General features: G+C 34.6%; 1 protein-coding gene across 5 annotated transcripts in view; it reads left to right on the top strand.

Moving 5' to 3' along the window:
* TPMT (thiopurine S-methyltransferase) overlaps positions 1–21718 on the top strand; it is an 857398-nt gene that overhangs the window by 359418 nt on the left and 476262 nt on the right. For all 5 annotated transcript variants that reach the window (XM_044065272.1, XM_044065269.1, XM_044065268.1 and 2 more), the window contains exon 4: positions 1562–1694. In XM_044065272.1, the coding sequence (XP_043921207.1) occupies positions 1562–1694 (133 nt within the window). The remainder of the gene's footprint in view (positions 1–1561; positions 1695–21718) is intronic.

Here is a 21718-nt window from a genome sequence, read left to right as displayed (position 1 = left end):
GGGTATTTAATTGACTCTCAGAACATCATTACTAGAATGTCACTATAGTCTTGTAATGACATTTGGATCTAGAGAATAACTAGAAGGTGAGTGTTGCATTTGCATCACTTTCTTCCTGTTACCCAAACTTTTCAGATCCGAGTTAGTATGTCTGTAACATATATATAGTTCTGGGATGTGGGGAATAGTGCCCAAGTCTGGAGCTTGCTCTCTGCCAAAAAATGTCTTGTGTTTTTAAAGTTGGGAGAGTTGCTGTTTTAAGTAGTGATATTATAAAGGTTTTAGGGTTTAATAATCTTGTGTCAGTTAAATGAGATGTGATTATTCATAGAAAACCTGTGCTACAGTATTGATTATAAACTGTTTATTTTTGCTGAATTTGCATATGGTGAGAGCAGCTCACACATACTACTGGACCCTAGCTAGGGTGAATAATTTTAAACCCTGTTTTTGGTTTTATCAAATTCTCTGGAGTGGATTTAAGGTATGCAATTCTTCTGTTATAACCATGATTTGATTCATATTTAGCATTTAAGATTAATCTTGACACCTAGTACTAAGTACGTCATATGTTAACACTGAGATAACATTTTTCTTTATTAAAGCTTATGTTTAGTGTTTTTTCATTCTTTTTATGCTAATTAAATTTGTTTACAGCAGGTAGATTAATAAGGGTGTATCATTACCCAGGACAGCGTACAGAGGTGATCTATCTCCTTAAAAAAGCAGAACCTTTATTACATTTAGTTATTTCTGTGTGTATTATTTTAATTACCATGCTTATTGCAGTTGAAATTAATTTAAGACATCTAGGCTGTTGTATTGTATGATCTTAGTTACTATCTTGAAACGTACTCATTATAACGTATTACATTCTTTATTGGCAATTTGTTGTAACTCTTTTAGGAATGGCAGTTTATGCTTCAGATACAAGATTTTATGCCTTATTTAGTTACCTATAAGAAGGGCTGGTTACCTACTACGTCTGTCCTGTTCTGGTTTGAGTAACCGAAGAGAATGTGCAACCGTGTAGGAGTCATTCGAATACCAAAGTCATTGTATTCCAGTGTTAGACTTGTGTAGATACAAAGCCACTCCTCTTTTGCAATTTTTTACCAGGGTTTGACATCAGTGAAGTGGTTGTAACTTAAATATTGTAATTTACTTTTACTGTAGCTTGTCCTCAAACATCAACGGTTAGTTGCGGTCAGTGTACTTGCATATAACTTTGTTTTATCCATGGTTGTCAGTTTTCTAAAAGTCAATGAATACAAGGCACATAACAAAGGTGAGTTTTAGAAAATAGAGAAAATGTCAGTAATTCTTCCATGATACCAGACTTAATTGAAATATGTTTTCTTAGATAAATATGGTGTCCCACTAGTGGTTTCCATAATGTGGAGTTTTGATTTACCTGTTTTTAGGGAATGAAAAATAAATTATGGGAATATTTCTGAGGTAGTTAGGTACAACAAAAATAAATTGTACTATTTTTATGTTTTCTTACAGCACTCTGTTTATATGAATACTACCTTTGGTCTTTGTTTTTATTTCTTTGCAGGCTGGCTGATCTTGGACACAAGATAGTCGGCATTGAAGTGAGTGAAAAAGCAATTCTAGAATTTTTCACTGAACAGAGTGTTTCCTATTCCAAAGAAGCAGTATCTGATGTTCCTGGAGCCACATTGTTCAAGGTTTAGTATGAGATTTTACTTATTTAATCAATAGACTCTTCCTTATGAGTGACACCATAGTACACCTTTGCATTCACCATGTTCATAGGTAGTTACTAGGCTATCGGCTTTAGGGCTTATGTAAGCCTAGCCAAAAAGGTTCCCTGGCTTTTGCCACCCAAGAAAATGATTTTTCCTGTGCCCCTTTCAGGCAGTGCCACAGAAGTGATCCCCAGGTTGAATTTTCTATTTCCCATCCAGTCGTCAAGGTTTTTCTTAAAGAGGGCGAATGAGAGGCTGTGCTTGACATTAATGGGTAGTTTGTTCCAGAGTATGGGAAGTCTCTGGGACAGGAATCTATCCCTCCACCATGTTCTGTTTATTGTGGTGACAAGGTTTAGGTCCCTGGAGCATGTGGTTCGGAGAGATTGGGATTTCTTTAAGTGTAGCATGTCCAACAGCACTGGGTTTGATATAGCTTTGTGTGATAGGCAGAGATTGCCTCTGAGTAGGTGATATGCGACGGAGTACAGCTGGAGTTTTTTTTGAGACGGTCTGCTTATGGCATCTGTTTGAGGCCGATAATCCTCTCACCCAACCTGCATTGTGAAATTTGGTTCTGACATTAGCTGACTAAAAATTAGTGTCACTTGAATAGTATTAAGACTCCATAACACTGTCATACTTATGCAGAGGTGTTAACACATTTTCTGTTAACAGTAACTGTAATAATTTTGTTCATTTTCTTTAAATTAATAAAATACTCTTCAAATGTACTAGCTATATTTTGCTGTCAGGAAATGTTAGTAGCATTTTTTTCAAGGCTGAGGTTCTAATATGCAGAAACTGGGAATCTAAAAAGCTCATTAAACCAAGATTAATTTCTTCTACACAGATATCACAATACTTGTACACACTACCTTGCAGGATAGCAAGGAAATGTTCTTATGGTACTTTGGCCTGCATGAGAATAAGCCATTTTAGAGTTGAAAATTGTTTTGCGTCAGTTTGAACTGAGTAACTCACTGTTTTGCAGGAACACAAGAATCCTACTGGGAGAGTCAGTACTATTAAGTCCCTTGATTGCCTTTCTGTTTGTCAGGTTCATAATGTTGTTGAGGCAGGAATGTAGTTATAATTAACTTAACTGGTTGATTTTTGAAGAAGTATTATTGCTGCAGTTGTCAGTAGCGTTAATAGCTCTGGCCTGTTTTTAGTCATGGATAGATATTGTCTGAGTTGACTAACTAATCTACAGACAAGAAAATCAAACCTATAAGGAGAGGTCAAAACAAACTAGTAAAATTGAAAAAACTGTAATAAAATAAATAGCCGTTGGCTGCAAAATACTCCACAAAAAAGGAAATTTATTGAAGATCCAAACCAGTAAAGTTAGCACTTTTGTCTTATTTCGCTGAATAAAACTTCATCAGATAAAATGTTACATTAATTCATTGCCATATATAAGCAAGCATGATCACATGGTTAAATCAATTAAGAATTAATTAAGAATTAAAGGACAAACACCTAATATTACAAAGTATTAAAATATTAAACCGATAATCCTAAGATTTAGTAAGGCATGCCCATTGGGAAATTAGTGTCAAAAAATCTTTTAAGAACAATAAGAAAAAAACGTTAAAAAATATTACTGTACAATAAATTAACTTTGAAAGTGTTCAGAATAAAAAGTACCTATATTAGCAACCGTGAAACAGCTTAAAAAAGTATAAACTTATGTAAAAAATGTAATGTTTGTAATAGTATAGATTTATAGATTTATGTACTTCAAATGCCAGTTTTGAACTTATTACAAGTTTCTGCACACATTTTATATATTTTCATCTTATTTTTAACTTAATTTTTTAAGCTATTTCACGGTTGCTAATGTAGGTCATTTGTATTCCGAACACCTTTCAAAGTTATTTATTTATTGTACAGTAATATTTTTTAATGTTTTTTTCTTATTTTTCTTGTTCTTAAAAGATTTTTTGACACTAATATTTCCCAATGGGCATGCCTTACTGAATCTTAGGATTATCTGTTTAATATTTTAACACTTTGTAATATTAGATGTTTGTCCTTTAATTCTTAACTAATTCTTAATTGATTTAACCATGTGATCATGTTTGCTTATATATGGCAATGGATTAATGTAACATTTTGTCTGATGAAGTTTTATTCAACGAAGTAAGACGAAAGCGCTAACTGTACTGGACTGGATCTTCAATAAATTTCCTTTTTTGTGGAGTATTTTGCAGCCAGCGACTTTCTATAAGTAGAGGTGTCAGAAAGGAGACATCAATTAATGTGCTGCATTTTCCTAACAAATATAAGTGTGGATTCTAATGTCTGATTACTAACTTGACTGTAGTCATCAGATGAAATTTAGACAAAAATGAGGCATCAGCAATGTTGTTGGTTGCATATTCTGAACATTTTTTTTTGTCCTAGCACCTGGAAGCTCCTCTGATCATAGCAGTACCCCAAGGCTCTCCCTTGTGTGTATCTTGTACTGATGACACCAAACCAATTTAGATGTGTGTCCGTATAGCTTCAAGCTAATCAAACCAGCAGGTCGAGCTGTGAGCTTAACATAGATCTTAACGAGATTTTTATTTTACAAAATGCTGCAAGAGATTCTCCTGCACAATCAAAAAAAGACGCGGTGACTCTTGATTCTTCTTCAGATGAGGTTCTCCTTTATTTTGCGATCTTTTCTGAAAATGTAAAATTTCTGAAAAGATCGCTCAATAAAGGAGAATCTCATTTGAAGAAGAAGAATTAAGAGTCACTGTGTCCTTTTTTGATTGTGCAGGAGAATCTTTTGTAACATTTTGAAAAAATAAATTCTGGGCACTTAAAAGGTACGCTGTTGACTAGAAAATTAGTTTTTTTTTCATTTATTTGTGGACAGGTAAGCCCACTGGACACACACGTCTCATTTAAAGTATGACCTTGCTTTTAGTCACATTAAGCAAATAAATGTGGATGGAATCAAAGTAACACTGTGCATCTCATAAAACAACCCATTAAGAGCTCACCACAAGTTAATTGAGACAGAACAAAAATGCAAGGCAAAATCAGGAATATTCACATATTTTCTGAAAACTGAAAATTAGACTTACTGGGAAAAATACAAAATAAACATTTGAGATGTATTCTGCCATTAGAAAAGCATTTTTTCTGTCTGCTGCAAAATATCAATGGCTATTTCTTCTTCCTTAATATATAGACTGAGACCTATTAGAAGACCAGCATACATGTTAGGTTCGCTGCTGCATAATAAGTAGGTAGGGGAACAGGAAGGAGGATGACTCCATATGCAAGTTAGTAACATGCCAATTAGTTGCAGTAAAGCAGTGCTCTAATTGAATCATCTGCAGTCATAACAGAGATCTCTTTACAGCAAATACTGTGACTACTTGCAGCCAGATCAGGTGGCCAGGGCTGCTGCTGCTGTATTTTTCTAAAAAAAACAGGGTATTTCCTTGCATTTGTGGACACTTGAGTGATATGATTCGGGGAAATGCTGTGAATACCACTTTTCCAGGCCAAATAACATTTCACATGTCTTGTGTTCCCTGTCTCGCCTTTAAGTTGTTATAATTTTATGACATTGCCAAAAGATGTGTATAAAATCCCTTATTAAACCAGTATCACATATCCAGCAAATGGGTTTAACACTTGGTACATTATAGTGTGTGTTGCAAATGTATGAAAATACTTGAGGCATTTCCAGCAAAAAAATCTAACTTTCCTCACATTTGTGGCATGCTTTGGGCTAGGTTGACTCTTTCCCAGTTTGCATATATAATTGCAGTAGTTAACTCTTCCTACAAACTAATTCTAAGCTTATTTGTCTGCTTGCCACCTTTTTCTAACATTTTATATAGTTTACATATGGCTGTGTTTTTATTCAGATGCACTTGCCTTTTTTCTGCCCATCAAAGAATCCATTTTGACTTGTCTTTCCTTTGGGTTGGATACACTTTCAAAACCCTTTGCATACATATTAATTTATTGTGCACTTCTGTGCTTATACCATAGTGTACACCCCTGTGTGTATTGCTCCCATGCCATTATTTTCCCTTTAGTCTTTAACTTTAACTGATCCCAGCAAATAAACTGGAAATATCTTTTGCTTGCTTGCTGCCACAATTCTCGTAACATGTCTTTCGGCATTGACTCATTCAGTTAGTGAGTTTGTCTCTTTCAATGAATGTTATTAAATCCACAATCAATGTTCCCCTGCTGTTTTTACTGTCCAACCTTCTGTTCCTTAATACATTATACATCCTCCTGATCCGTCCCAGTTGTTGTATTAGCATGACTTCCCACTTACAGTGGTGGTTTGAGCCCAGTATTCCTTGTTACTTTTTAGTCTTTGTCCCCTTGCAGTATGTCTCAAAGATAGTGACTGGCAACATCCCTGCATCTTTTGGCAAAGTTATAGTGTTCCATGCTACCTCTGTGATTTTTATTCTGCCCATATACATTTTATGGGGGTTTTCTCAGTTTATTAAAAAAAGTCATCTGAGGTTGAGGCAAATCCTGAGCCATGCATAATGCCAGTGGCAGGACAAAGCTCTGAACTTTATAAATTCTCTGTGTCATATCTAGGTAAATGTTCTTCCCGTTTCCCATACTGATCTTTTGCTTTTCTTAAAATGTTACCTAGTAATAAGAACCATGAGCTTTCGGATGTGCCTGTTAACCTCAGCCCTGAACACACTAGCTGACTGGAGTCACTCAGAAAGGGGAACTCTTCATGCAACAGATCACTAGGTGAATAATCATTTACTGCTGTACTATATTGTCTTTTTAGCTTGTATCCAGTACTGCTACCATAATGATAAAAGATTGTGACATATTACCTCAAAATCCCTTTCAGGATCTGATAGATAAAGCAGCATGCCATCCTTGCATACGGTCACCTTTTGAGTAAATGCTTTCATTTTGTAACCCTGACTTGTATCTCCTTTAACCTACTTGCCCAAGGGTTATGGGTTTATGATAAATAGTGAATAGAAGAGGGGAAAGAGAACCCCCAACGCACACACACTGTCTAGTGCTTCTGCTTGACTGAAAACCTTTGGAAAGTCTATTTCCTATCTCTGTTTGTGATGAGGTGTTATACAATCACAGATTCATAGACATTCCAAGGTTACTGAGTCTTATTACTATTTATGCCTTGCCAGTACCCTCCTTCAGACTGAATCTCCTTTTTTCAGGAGGGCCATACCAATTATTTAAATGTGTGGATACCCAGCCAGTCATCTAGTTTATGCTTATCATGAAGGGGAAGTTTACTTCATAGGTTTAGAAGGAGCTGAGTATCCCTCCACTGCGTTTGTTCTATTTATCTGCTAAAAATTTAGGTCCATAGTTCTAATATTGGTGAACAGAGGTGTAATCCAGAAAGTTTGAGTCGGGTCTGGTATACCACCTGTGACCCAGAGGGTGATAGGACTGACAAGAAGCAGATTACAAAGGATTAGTCCAGATAAAATGTAGTCTAGGAGAATTCCTCTCTGATGCCCTGTCTGTGGGAGGAATAAAGACACCTTGTTGAAGTTTCAAGTAGTTTATTCAGTTAAGTAGGTAGATGGAGGAGTGTTCTCAAGAATAAATGCTAGGGGAATGGAATGGAGGCCCACAGAATGACCTGAATACAGATAAGACTGTTGTCTTGGCAGCAAATTGGGGAAATGAGAAGAGCTGAAAACTGAGATAGAAGGGAAAATAGTAGAACAGGTTAACAGTTTCATGTGTCTAGGAGGGGTGGTTGAGGAGAGGGGAGGTTTGAATGATGAGGTGAAAGCTAAAATCAAAGATACTGCAGCCAGCTGGCACAGGGAGTTGGGTATAGAGTGTGAAAAAAGAATGGCAAAGAAGCTATAATGTAAGGTGTACAAAGCAGTGATGTGTCCACTATGTAAGGTACAGAAATCTGGACAATGAAGGCAGAGCAGTTGAGGAAGCTAGAGGTGATGGAGATGAAGTGAATGAGATGGCTGGTAGGATGCACACTGTGGGACGGGTGAAGAAATAAGGTAATTATACCAGAAGTCGAGTGTCTCCAATTCACTAAAGATCAAAGAGAACAGATTACCATGGTTTGGGCGCATGTGCATAAAAGCAGAAAACCATTTAGAGAAGAAGATATGGGAAATATAGGAAGAAGGCAAGAGGAAATGAGGGCATCGAATAAAGAGATGGATGGATTATAGAAGATCTACTACAGTCTGGCATGACCACTAAAGAATGTAGGAGAGTGGCATTGAATCAAAAGCAATGGTGATGGTTGATGTGATATCCCGATCTCTTGCAGAAAATAGGAAGGGGAGGGTTGTTGATGATTTTGGTATGTACCTCACAAGACATCTACAACAACTGGAAAGGCCGCAGAAATACCTCACAAAGAGGATTACTGGTCTCAAACAGATGCCTTACGCAGACCGTCTCAAAAATCACCAGCTTTACTCCGTAGCATATCGCCTACTCAGAGGCGATCTCTGCCTAACATACAAAGCTATGTCAAACCCAGAGCTGTTGGACATGCTCCACTTAAAGAAATCCCAATCCCTCTGAGCTACACGCTCTAGGGACCTAAACCTTGTCACCACAATAAACAGAACATGCTGGAGGGATAGATTCCTGTCCCAGAGACTTCCCATACTCTGGAACAGACTACCTATCTATGTCAAACAGAGCTCCTCATTAGCACTCTTCAAGAAAAATCTTGATGATTGGATGGGTAATAGGAAATTCACCCCGGGGATCACTTCTGTGGTTCTGCTTGACAGGGGCACAGGAAAATAATTTTCTTGGGTGGCAAAAGCCAGGGTACATTTTTGGCTAGGCTTGTATAGGCCCCAGGGCCAATAGCCTAGTACCTACCTATGAACCTATGATAATGATGAGGTCCCTGAATGTATTTTCATTTTGTAGTGTTGTGTTGTCTGTTTGTTTGGTTTTGTTGGCATCTCTTATCAACATTCGTATTTTTCATATATTATCATGGGTGGATCTACTTGGTATATGATCAATTTACTGCAGATCAGTCAAGTGAGGAGACAATATGAGGTAATCTTTTGGCAGTCCGTGCAGTAAATGACTTAAAATTATGATTAACTCGTTGCTTCCGACAAGAGCAGAATTATCAAGAAAGCAGAGTTCCTGTGTATCCTGTAAGAGTATATTCATCTTTACTGGAGTCTTCCCTGTCCTCCTGAAATGAGTATACTAATCACTGTTTCGATGTCTAATTTCTGAACTCCTAGTAACAGTACCTACATAAAACTAAGGCAACAAGGTAGCTCCTGCAACTGACATGATTTTATAAGCATGACATTGAACTGGTCAGCATGAGATATGTAGAAATGAAGTTATTAAGGAATGTCTGCAAAATGTTATGAAAAACTAGAACATTTCTATGTTTACATTAATACAAAAACTAGAGCATGATACTACCATGTGGTGGGGGTATTCAAGCAGTGGGTGTTGGTAAAACATGACATTAAAATGTGGTGGGCAATGTGAAGACATTCTGAGATAAAGGTGCTATAGCCGTATTTAGTTTATATTTTCATAACTGCATTCATTTAAAAAAGCTGTGCAACTTACAAGTGAACAAATGGTGCCATCTTATACAAAACAGTAAGGCACAAAATGTTGCCACTGTTACTTGCCATCTAACGCAAATAGCTTTATACATTAATATTGTTTTTGAAATATTGTGAAATTATTATATGCTTAATTTGCATTGATTCAGCAATATCACAAAACAGCAGTATCCAGTCCCCTGTTGTCATAAATCTCTGGAAATCTCTTGAACAGTTGAACAATTCTTTTACCCACATGTTGGATCTGTCTTAGACACTTACATAGACATAACCCTTTGATCATAATACTAGTATTTTACCCACATGTTGGATCTGTCTTACACACTTACATAGACATAACCCTTTGTTTGATCATAATACTAGTATTTTTTTGGCTATCAAAAAATGTTTTTCTTTCATAAATCTGCAGTATAAAATCTACAGACCAGATGATTGTTATTAACACTAGTGTGTATAGCCCTTTGTCTACCAAAGAGCAGTCAGTTTTAGATTTTTTTTTATAACTCACACCATTTATCAGATATTATATATCTAGTGATGTCAGTTTTTAGTAGAGGGTTTTGGAGAAAGGTTTACAGGAAGCAAATGGTTTCCTGACTTAGAAGTTCGCAGAAAGCAAAGGTGTTAATGAGACTTCTGCTGTTCAGGTTGAAATAAGTTAAGTATTGAGTATTGGTCTGTATGACCCAACTTACAAAGGACTCTTGCCTGGTGAATAACCGTTGTAGTAGCTTGTTTTCATGTATTCAGGTTCTCTTCAGTTACCAGTATTAGCTAGTTTAGCAGAACCCTCTAAGTTTGCCTTACAAATGTTTCTAATGGTAAACCAGTGTTTTCTCTCCTCTTTTGATTCCTTAATATTGTTCTACCTCATTCTGTGTGACTTACTGCATCAAGCAGTTCCCCTGATCCTAATCCAGACTTTTTAATGAGAGCTTGCGGATGAAGTCCAGTCCTTCATTTGTCTTTCCTTCCCAATCTATCTGTGTTATGTAATTGTTAGGAATAATGAACAAAACCTTGCAGTACATCTCCCGGATTCTCACCAGAGATGTAACTAGCTGTACTACTGCCTGACCATCTCCTGATCTGGTGCTCCACTCCCATCTCTAAGCTGAGTTACAAAATAGGGTCACTGAGTGCTGCACTAAGTGTTTCAGTTCTAATTTTAAAAAGGAGTTCTTTCCTTTTAACTATAGCAAGCTGCTTTCTACATTTGTAGCAAACATTTGCTTTAGATTGTGTCATACACAGAGTGCTAAAGTGTTTCAGACCTTAAAACAAATCTAAACTTTTAAACTACAGGAAACTGCTTGGTACATGTAGCAAGCAGCTACTGTAGTTTATGCCACATATAGAGCACTAAGTACTGCATTTCTTAAAACAAATGCAATACTGGTATATGAATGTCGGTAATGTACTGCATAATGTACTATACTGAAGACCCTTCAGTATCTGATGATTGTGCTCCCTACTACTTTCTGTACGAAGAGGCTGCCCCACTTTGCTCCACACTAGCTGTACTACTGCTTCTCACAAACCCTCCTCGTCCTTTGGTCTATAATTTTGCATTATTGAGCCTTCTACCTTCTGTTGTCTAATACTTAAAGCTAAATGTTTTGTCCTTTAGGTGCTATTTCAAAATCTTATGATGTCCTTTCTTATCCCTTTTGCATTATTCTTTACTCTTGGGATATCCTGCCAAGGATAGCCTAATGTCCAGCCAGCATACCAAAGCCTTTTGCACCTTCCAGATGTCATATGTCAGAAGTATGTCCTACATGAAAGGTGTAAGGTACATATGTGGCATATGGGCACCTAATCCACCAGTCTAAATGCTACATCTGGAGTTGGACTGTACCTTGTTCACTGACCTATTTCCTTTACTGAGCAGTCTAAAGATAAGTGGCCCATGCAGGTTCCTTCCTTCCTTTTTTTTTTTTTTTTTGTCATTGTATTTAGTTTTCATGTAATCCAGGAAGGGAAAATGTGAGTGTGGGAGGCAGATTCCCTATAAAGATAGACATAACAAGTACCTTTTTGTTTGGCTGCTACACATGACCATATTCAGTGCAATGTTTGTCAGGCATTTCTTCCTAAGACACTCTGCAGCCATCTGTTGTCCCTTTCTGTTTATTTGTAAAACCAACATCCCATGGTTTTGGCTGAGGGTACCATGCCCAAAACCACCTCCCCCAAAGTTAAGCTGCTTCTTAAAAAAAAGCTGGAAAAACACATACTGAATCTGCTACTGTCCAGTTTCCACAAGACATCTCACTGAAGTGTGATGAAAAACCTGAGGAATGGCCAGTCCTGGTGGTCATTTCCCTCTGCTGTGACCCAGTTGGTGACTGACATGGAGCTGCCTACTTGTGTGCTGAGGCTGTGCATACTTTTGGTACCCATGTAGAGAGGGAAACCATGGTGTATTATATCTGAAGGACATATGGGGAGTCTCCAAAGCTTAGTGAAGAGATGCCTGATACCCTCATTGAATCTAGATAGGGATCTGAACCTCATAGATTTGTTAAAACAGATGTTCCTGTCAAAAAACAAAAAACAAAAAAAAAAAATGTTTGGCTACTGGGGCTAAGGATCCTTACAAAGAGTAGCAGGACTTCAATCATGGGTTGTTTAATGCCCTTTTGGCTCTGAAACCCCTCCAAGGGTTGTCTGTCCCTGCTTCAGATCCCTGGCATATCTATGAGACCTAGGGATTCTTTATTTGTATAAGAAAAATTTTATTAATTTAACATATTTACAATATATACATAGGAAGAAATTCAATCACATATTGTTGTACAATGGTAAGAATACATTGAATCATCAAGGAAATCTTATACAATTGACACATTGAGCCTTGGTATTGAAGTAGCAACATTTCAAAGTTATCTCAACATCTAAAAGGCTTAGTATGATTTATAGATCTTATTCTGATCACTTATTTTCCAGTTCTACATAGTATTACTGTCAAATTTAAAAATCCTTTGAATATAGGAACTGAGTTTGATTTCCAATTCTTGTAATAACTTTTCTGTCATCTGCCAAGAGAGCTCAAAACATTTTTTTGCTCTTTGGCTGTTAGAGATACAGGAAATGAAGCATTCATTATTATTACTGATCTACTTAAAGAACAATTTTCAGACTATAACTCCTTAAAAACATACTTATTTCTTCCCAATGTACATTTAATTTTTTCACAATCCATAAACATGTATCCAGTTAGGTTTTACATCTTCTCCAACAAACTAAAGAAATAATTTTTCTAATCTTACAGATTTTATAGGGAGTAACAGACATTGTGTATATATTTCCACATAAAAAATTCAAGTATAAACGTGAAGAAGTTGACTAACTGATTTAAGTAACAAAGTTTTATTCTTACCATCTGTTGTCAGCCAGTCCATCACTATCTAAAAAGTTTAACAATTTTGCATCAACATTATTATTATTATTTATAATTAACTTGTATAAGTTTGAACATGATTTATTTGCAGGTCACTCTACCTTTGTTAATGGCTTTCATGTAATGGGGGAGTAGTGTTCTGTTCCTCTTCACTCATGTTATATGCAAATTCATTCAATCTTTTACTGATGGATAATGTTAACTGGCCAACAGATACATCCAAGTTATACTCCTCCATTAAATATTCTGGAGACTTAGCTTTTCCTTTTTTAAAGCAATCAGACCACAATACTAATCCATTCCTTTTTAGTAAATTAGTTTTAACATTGTTCTGAGTTTCCTTAGATCTAGAGGTGTGTGCAATGGGGAAGCACAAAAAATTCCATTTCTATATTAATGGAGTTTTAAATATATCTTTCTCAACTGTTTTAAGAATTGATTTCGTATATGCAGAGTCTAAAGATTGAAGTGAATTTCCTTCTAAGGTAAATTTTGTTAACCAGATGAACAGAGTTTTACATATTTCTAATTTATCATATTTAATAAACTTGTACAAATTTAATTTAATCTGCTTCTGGATGTTTTTCCAGTGACTATTATAAGTTGAGCCTATCCAGAGTATAAGAGAATTAAAATTTGCAGCAATAGAATAAGATTCTACATCTGGGAAGTTAATACCACCATGCTTCCATAATCTTATATGATTTCTATAAGCAATCCTGCGCTTTCCATGATACCATAAGAATGACGTTAACATTTTTACTTTAAGTTTTTTTTGTCAGATATGAAAGCTATTGATTGCTATAAACACACACACACACACGGGTTCCCTTCAGAATATTGAAATCCTGAAATCTCGAAATTCATATGGTCAAGACCATATGATCGAAGTTTCAGAATTTCAAAATTCTGAACGGAGATCTGCATACTGCGTGGAGCAGCAGTTTTTCTTTTCCTCGCTGTAGTTTGATCTCAGAGTTGGTATATTTAAGTAGTGGGTGTGCGGGTGGGGCTTGCCCCCCTGGAGAAACATTTCAATTGTTGTTTTGTTTGGATTTGCTTTGGAATTTCGATATTCTGAAACATTGATATTTATGGTCTCGATCATATGACATTCGATGTTTTGGAATTTCGAGATTCTGAAGTGAATTCACACACACACACACATATGTATGCACACACACACACACACACACACATATATATATATATATATATATATATACACACACACACGTGTTATAATCTTTGGTAATATAATTGTTTTAATAAGTGCCAACCTATCCACAAAAGTAAGAAAACATTCATTACATTTTTTAATAAGAATCAAAATTTTAAAACTTTTTCATTTTTTTTTAATTATTGTTAATAATCTTGCTCCCATCTTGATAGATTTTTATTCCTAAATATTTTTGTTCTTTTAATTTCCATTTATATTTCCATTTATATTTATATGTATATTTATATTTAAACTTGCTATCTAGTAATTTATTAAACACTAAAGTTTCATTTTTATAATTAAATTTCAGAAGTGATACTTCTTGAAACTTTTCAGTTTCCTCATCTATTTCTTGGATTGAATAATTCAAATCTCCTGTAGTTATTAAGATATCTGCAGAAAGCTGTAATTTAGATTGGCAATCTCTGTTAATTGAGAATCCACCATTTTTTTTTCATTGTTTCATATACTTTTAGCTAAGAATTCAATAACTAATGCAAAGAGTAGAGGGAGCAAGGGTACCCTTGCTCTTGTGCCTTTGTTTAGAGTGAATCCCTGAGAAATATAAGATTCAAATTTAACATATGCTTTGGAGTCTGTATACAGTTTTTTTAATATTCCAATAAACTGTTCTGGAAACAAAATGCTTCTGAAGATTTAAACAAGCCTATCTACAGAATAAAAAAGCTCTTTTGATATCTAAGCTAATTAGGGCCAGTTTCTTGTTCATTCCTTTTGCTAAATCTAAGATAGTTACTACCCTTTTTATATTATTTGATGTTAATCTATTGACTATAAATCCTGTTAGATGTTTATTAATGAATTCATCAACTGAGGCAAGATTACGTTGGTTTGGACATGTGCTGAGGAGGGATGCTGAGTATATTGGGAAAAAGATGCTAAGGATAAAGCTACCAGGTAACAGGAAAAGAGGAAGGCCTAAGATAAGGTTTATGGATGTGGTGAGAGAGGACATGCAGGTGGTTGGTGTGGCAGAGCAAGATGCAGAGGACAGGAAGAAAGGGAAACAGATGATCCACTCTGGCGACCCCTAACGGGAACAGCCAAAAGAAGAAGATGATGATCTACTGTATCTCTTAAACTTGTAGCGAAAATGGAAATAAATATTTTATAGTCTATATTTCATAATGAAAAAGGTCTATATGACGAAACTAACTTATTATCCATTTTTTTTGTTTAAGGCTAGGTGAGATTACAGAAAACTTCTCTGAGTGAGGAATTATTTTGTCTCTCTGAATTATCTTGAAGACGTCACTCAGTAATTCTAAAATATATAACAGAAGCAGACTATATAATTGCATACTCAAACCATCTAACCATGGAGCTTTACCATTTCCTTTTTTTTTTTTTAAAGCTTCTTTAACTTCTGTCAGGGTAATAGGCTTATTCAGTAGAGATATTTGTTGGTCATTAAGTTTATTAGTAACATTTAATTTAAATATGTGTCAGTTTTGTATTCATCAGGATTATTATTTTTATCTTTATTAAGATCCTCATGGATTTTTTAAAAAATATTAAGCATTTCCTGTATGTCAAAATAAGCTCATTAGTGTGAGGATTTCAGATGTTATTGATTTGTGCCTTTTTGCTTAACATCTTGCGTCTATTAGCTAATCTGTGTAGATTTTTTTAAAGTCATTGCATAAACTGTGCAAGTTTATTTTTTCTAAAGCTATCTCCACTTTATGCTTTAAATGTTTGATATTTTGTCATTAATTTTTTAATGACTTCAGTGTTATCTAATTTCTTTGCTTGTTGTTCATAACTCACTTTCTGTATTTCATCTTATAATTCTAACAGCTCTTTATCCCACTCTTTCAAGTTATTAATAGCTCATCTTTCCATTCTGCATTTTAAGGAGTCTCATAGTATGACTTTACTAATCTGACCATTATTATTCAGAATTAAAATAATTCTCAATTTGTTCCTTAAGGTAACTCTTAAATTTTAATTTAATCAAATATACTGGGACTCTATAAATAATCGGAAATTTCCTTATATCCATTATATAGTAATACTTAGTGCATCATGATCAGATTAGCAAATCTATAGAAGCATAAACCCTATCATTTGTAGTTTGCACCCCATGTGCATAAGAGTAATGAGTGAAGAACAATGAATTATGTTCTGCTTTTATTAGTAAATCATCTAAGTTATTAGTAATCCAAATATTTAGTGCTTTAGTGGATGCCATTTGTTTAGCTTTCTTCTGTTCACTTGTATCTTCAATGCTGAATACACAGTTAAAATCCCCTGCTAAAATTAAACTATTCTTCTAACAACTTTGTAGTAAGTTTTAATGATTTTTATCCCAGGGATCCAATAAAAAAATAGCTAGTGTACAGAGTTTACCATTATATTTAATTATTACAAATGTATTCATTCCTTTGGGATCATTAATGGATTCTCTGACCTTAGACATTACATTTTCTCCAAAGTATAGCAGTTTCTCTCCTATTTTTGTTAAAGAAGCAGATGGTAACATTTCATAATCTAAGTTATTTAAATATTGTATATCTTTATCTAGCAGATGAGTCTTTTGCAATAATATAATGTCTCCTCTGTTTAGTTTTAGATATCTTGTAATTGATTTCCTTTTGTTGACATTATTTAAACCATTTACATTAATAGATAATGGATTAAACTGTCCATACTGTCTATTTAAAAAGATTTCTTTTAAAAGATAAGACACATTTATCCACTATATTAATTTAATTATAAGTAAGACTCTAATCCATTCCTCCAGCACTATCTTAACATTCCATATTTTATCGAATTCTTCCTTTCTACAAACTAAACTACTAAAACTCATAAATAACTAAAACAAAGTCTACAATTATAACTGTATGCATGCATATATAATATATATGTATATATATATATATATATATATATATATATATATGTGTGTGTGTATATGTATGTATATATATATATATATATATATATATATATATATATATATATTTGTGTGTGTGAAAATGCAACCTGCCATGGGTAAAGTTCCTAGTCTGCCTATCAAATAGATTACTGTACTATATCTCTGTATCTCTACCTTCTTCTTTTGGCTTTTTCCTGGTTAGTGGTCGCACAGTGGATCACCTGTCCGCTCATGATTGGCAGTAGTTTTACGGTGTTGAGTTGCCAGCCCGGCACCCAACCTTCCACGGAAGGCACACAAACACACTCACACCAAGGGACAATTTAGAGTGTCCAATCCACCTACAACATGTCTTTGGGATGTGGGAGGAAACTGGAGCACCCGGAGGAAACCCACGCGACCACAGGGAGGACATGCAGACTCTGCACAGAAGGCACCCCAGCCAAGGATCGAACCAGAGAACCTCTTGCTGTGAGGTGACAACGCTAACCGCTGTACCACCTTGGCCATCCTGTATCTCTGTATCTCTACCTACCAGTACCTAAAAATTCATCACATAAATAGCCAAAAGCTATTGTGACTTATAAATAATAATTTATTATATATATCTCAAAAAGAATAACATTATTAATTTAGTTACATATTTTGCCATTTAAAACTATTCCTTCATTAATACATAAAAGTTTAATAATCCTCTTCTATTAATCACAAATATTAAATTATCCAACAAATAGTGTACTGTTTAACTGCTTATGTAATAATAGTATAAATTACCCATTAAATCTTCCTAAATTATTCACTCATTCAGCATTATTATAACTAAATGTATAAATAAATAGTGTGCAACCTGAAGAGATAGACATCTGTAAACTTACAGATAAGAGGTAATCTTATCATACTAAACTATAATACAAAAGGGAAATCAGTGCATATATATATTATCGTGCTAAAAGTTGCACACATTTTATAGATCTAACAAAAGCTCTGAATTAATTTCTGAAGTACAAGTGTCTATATCTCAAAATTGTGCAACACTCTTAGTTACTACAAATATCAAAATATTAAAAAATTCTTTTTAACTGCTTCATAAAAATATGTACAGTGGATGTAAAAAGTTTACACACCCCTGTTAAAATGCAAGGTTTTGTGATATAAAGCAATGAGACAACAATAAATAATTTCAAAACTTTTCCCACCTTTAATGTCACCTATAACCTGTACAATTCAATTGAAAAACAAACAAATCTGTTAGGGGAAAAAAATCTAAAAAATAAAAAACGTACAATGCGCTGGTTGCATAAGTGTGCACACCCTTAAACTAATACTTTGTTGTGTGTGTGCACACCCTTAAACTAATACTTTCTTAAAACACCTTTTGATTTAATTACAGCATTCAGTCTTCTTGGGTAGGAATCTATCAATATGGTACATTGTGGCAATATTTGCCCACTCTTCCTTGCAGAAGCACTCCAAATCTGTCAGACTGCGAGGGCATCTCTTGTGCACAGCCTTCTTCAGGTCGTCCCCACAGATTTTCTGTTGGATGTAGGTCTGGGCTCTGGCTGGGCCATTCCTAATTTTCTTCTGGTGAAGCCATTCTTTTGTTGATATGGCTATATGTTTGGGGTCATTGTCATGTTGAAAGGTGAAATTCCTCTTCATCTTCAGCTTTCTAGCAGACACCTGAAGGTTTTGGGCCAAAAGTTACTGGTGTTTGGAACTGTTCATAATTCCGTCCACCATGACTAAAGCCCCAGTTCCAGCTGAAGAAAAGCAACCCCAAAGCATGATACTTCCACCACCATGCTTCACCATGTGGATGGTGTTCTTTTGGTGATGCGATGTGGTGTTTTTGCACCAAACATACCTTTTGGAATTATGGCCAGAAAGTTTAACCTTAATCTCATCAGCTCATAACACATTTTCCCACATGCTTTTGGGAGACGATGTATTTTTTTGCAGATTTTAACCAGGCCTGGATGTTTTTCTATGTATGAAAAGGCTTCCGTCTTGCAACCCTACCTTGATAGTCCAGACATGGAGAATAAGGGAGATTGTTGTCACATGTAGTACACAACCAGTACATGCCAGAAATTCCTGCAGCTCCTTCAGTGTTGCTGTAGGTCTCTTGGCAGCCTCCCTGACCAGTTCTCATCTTATCTTTTCATCAATTTTGGAGGGACGTCCAGTTCTTTGCAGTGTCAGTGTTGCCCAATATTTTCTCCACTTTTTGATGACTGTCTTCACTTTGTTCCATGATATATCCAATGCTGTGGAAATTTTTTGTACCTTCTCCTGACTGATACCTTTCAACAATGAGATCCCTTTGATGCTTTGTATGCTGTTTGCGAACCATGCCTTTTGCTGTAGCAGGCAACTGAGTAAATGTCAGGAAAATCCTACTAGGAGAGCTGAACTTTATTTGGGGTTAATCAGAGTCTTTAATTGATGGCAGGTGTGAATATTGTAATTAAATCAAAAGGTTCTTCAACAAAGTATTAGTTTAAGGGTGTGCACACATATGCAACCAGCGTATTGTACGTTTTTTTATTTATTTATTTTACCCCCCTAACAGATTTGTTTTTCAATGGAATTGTACAGGTTAATAGGCCACATTAAAGGTGGGAAAAGTTTTGAAATGATTTATTGTGGTCTCATTTTTTAATCACGATAACCTGGCATTTTAGTAGGGGTGTGTAAACTTCTTATATCCACTGTACATTACTGAGAATGTCTTGGTATTTCTATAGAGTTAAAAAAACATTTGCAGTTTATATTGTATTCATAAGTTACAATGTGTTCATTTCAAATCCCATTCTCCCTTCTCAGATTCAAACATATTGAAAAGTCTACTTTACTTTTTAGTAAAATGGATTTACGGGTTCAGCAATAAAACACTCACATTTTAACTTTGATTTAGGAAATTATTTATTTCAGGTAGTCTTAGTGAATCTAATAACATACAACATGTAAAAAACTTCAACTTTCATATGACCAAGCTTCAAATTTCAACTTTCAGATTATTTTCAAATTTTTTTATGATTTTCTGTGCAAATTATATGAGATGTACAATCCCATTCTCGCCATTTGCAAGTATATGTCATAGACATCTTTCCTAAAATACATCTGTTATTTAAATATATTTTTTTGACTTATTTTCCAACTAATATTCTACCTTATTCTATATATGTCATATTTTTAAAAATCTCCCACCAAAAGCTATTTAATCATCAGTTCTCTATTAAAGATTATAGTATGTATACATTTAACTTACTTACACTGCTCTTTTTTTAATCTTACAGATTAAATATTTCATTCCTTTTGCATTTGCATATTATTCATAAAATATTTACTCTTTTTAATTCTGGTATCCCAATCAAGCCTGACTTTATATAAAATAATTTCTGCTTGTGTAACCCAGCTATGCACAAACTAAGCAAAGTTGAACAAATAAAATACAATTCTTAACCTATATAGCCTTAAAGTTACCAGTTCTACTACTTAAAATATAATTACATTCTTTTACAGGAAACATTTGTTTAACATTTAGAAATACACTTATAAGTTTAGTTAAATGAAATGTAGTAGGTCTTTCACTGTAAATATAGGAAAACAGGAAAACTAATAATTTATATTAATCATCATTATGAACAATATTGTAGATTAAAATGTAAATGCACACTTACATATGTTTTGAAGCTTGAAGTCCAGTACAAACCTTTTACTTAAAGGGCAAATCTGTCATTTCAGAAAATAAAAGTACTGCAGTTAGAAAATGAAAGTCACTTTTTTAGCCTTTTTAATTTTCAAAACAGTTTTCCAGGAATTCAGCTCACTCTGTCTCTTCATGGATATACTATTCCAGTCCATTTCTTCAGTGTCATTAAGGATTTTATTGCTGTTAACCAAAGTATATGCTTCCTCCAGTGTGCTAAATATTTTGTTTCTACAGAAAGAAATAATGTCATGTTTACAAGAAGCACCAGCATGGCTTTAATATTGTTCTTTTTAAGTTCCATGATTATTGATAAACAGGATTTTATTTTACTCATAACATTTCTGGATTAGTCATTGTCAAATCTAACTACATTTTCACCTATTTTAATAGGTGGGCTGGACCATGCTGTTTTTAATATTTGATCTTTTTTAAAACTAGACATGAACTTAACTATACTAAAATGTGGCGGTGTGCTTTCCTTTTTCAAAGGCATTCTTAGTGATCTGTTTGTCCCTTCAATTCCAAAAGATAAAGTTTCCAGTAGAGTTAATGTTTTATGTATCCAAGTTGTTAAGAAGTGTATTATATTGTCTCCCCTCATACTTTTCAGGTATACACTAACTTCTGATGTTATCTTGTCTCAAGTCTTTTCTAAATCATCAAGTTTTGATATGAGCCCATTATTTTGTTTTAAAATAAATTCATTCTGAGACTGTCCTTTAGTTATTTTTCATGATCATTTAAAGTTTCTACCATACTGCTGATTCATGCACTTTGTTGTTTCATAAGAATGTCAAAATGTTCCATCTTCTTTCTGGTCTGTTCTTTGAAACTTTCTAGTTTGGTATCCACTGTGTCTATTTTATAATATATCCTGCATCCTAGATGTTAGGGACCATAAGTCTTTTTAACATGAGAATCCTGAGTACCATTTCTTGAGTGACTCATGTTGAAGTCTCTCTTCTTTTAACCAAGCAGTTGAAATTCTGACAGAAAAATTACAGCTTTTGAAGAACTTGGATCAGTAAATCTTTATCTATTAGTGAATAAAATTAGCTAACAAGTATCTTCATATTTTAATTATTTTATTATATTTTCTGTCAGAGAAAAGTTTTCAGTTATAGAGCTTTTACCATTTGCTACTCTCAGTTAGTCATCTTGGCCATGCCCAT

Source organism: Protopterus annectens, chromosome 3.part0 (genome assembly GCF_019279795.1).
Source record: "Protopterus annectens isolate FY-2018-M chromosome 3.part0, PAN1.0, whole genome shotgun sequence".
Classification (NCBI taxonomy): domain Eukaryota; kingdom Metazoa; phylum Chordata; order Ceratodontiformes; family Protopteridae; genus Protopterus; species Protopterus annectens.
The sequence above is the reverse complement of the archived record's forward strand: the minus strand, read 5'-3'. Positions and strand labels throughout refer to the sequence as shown.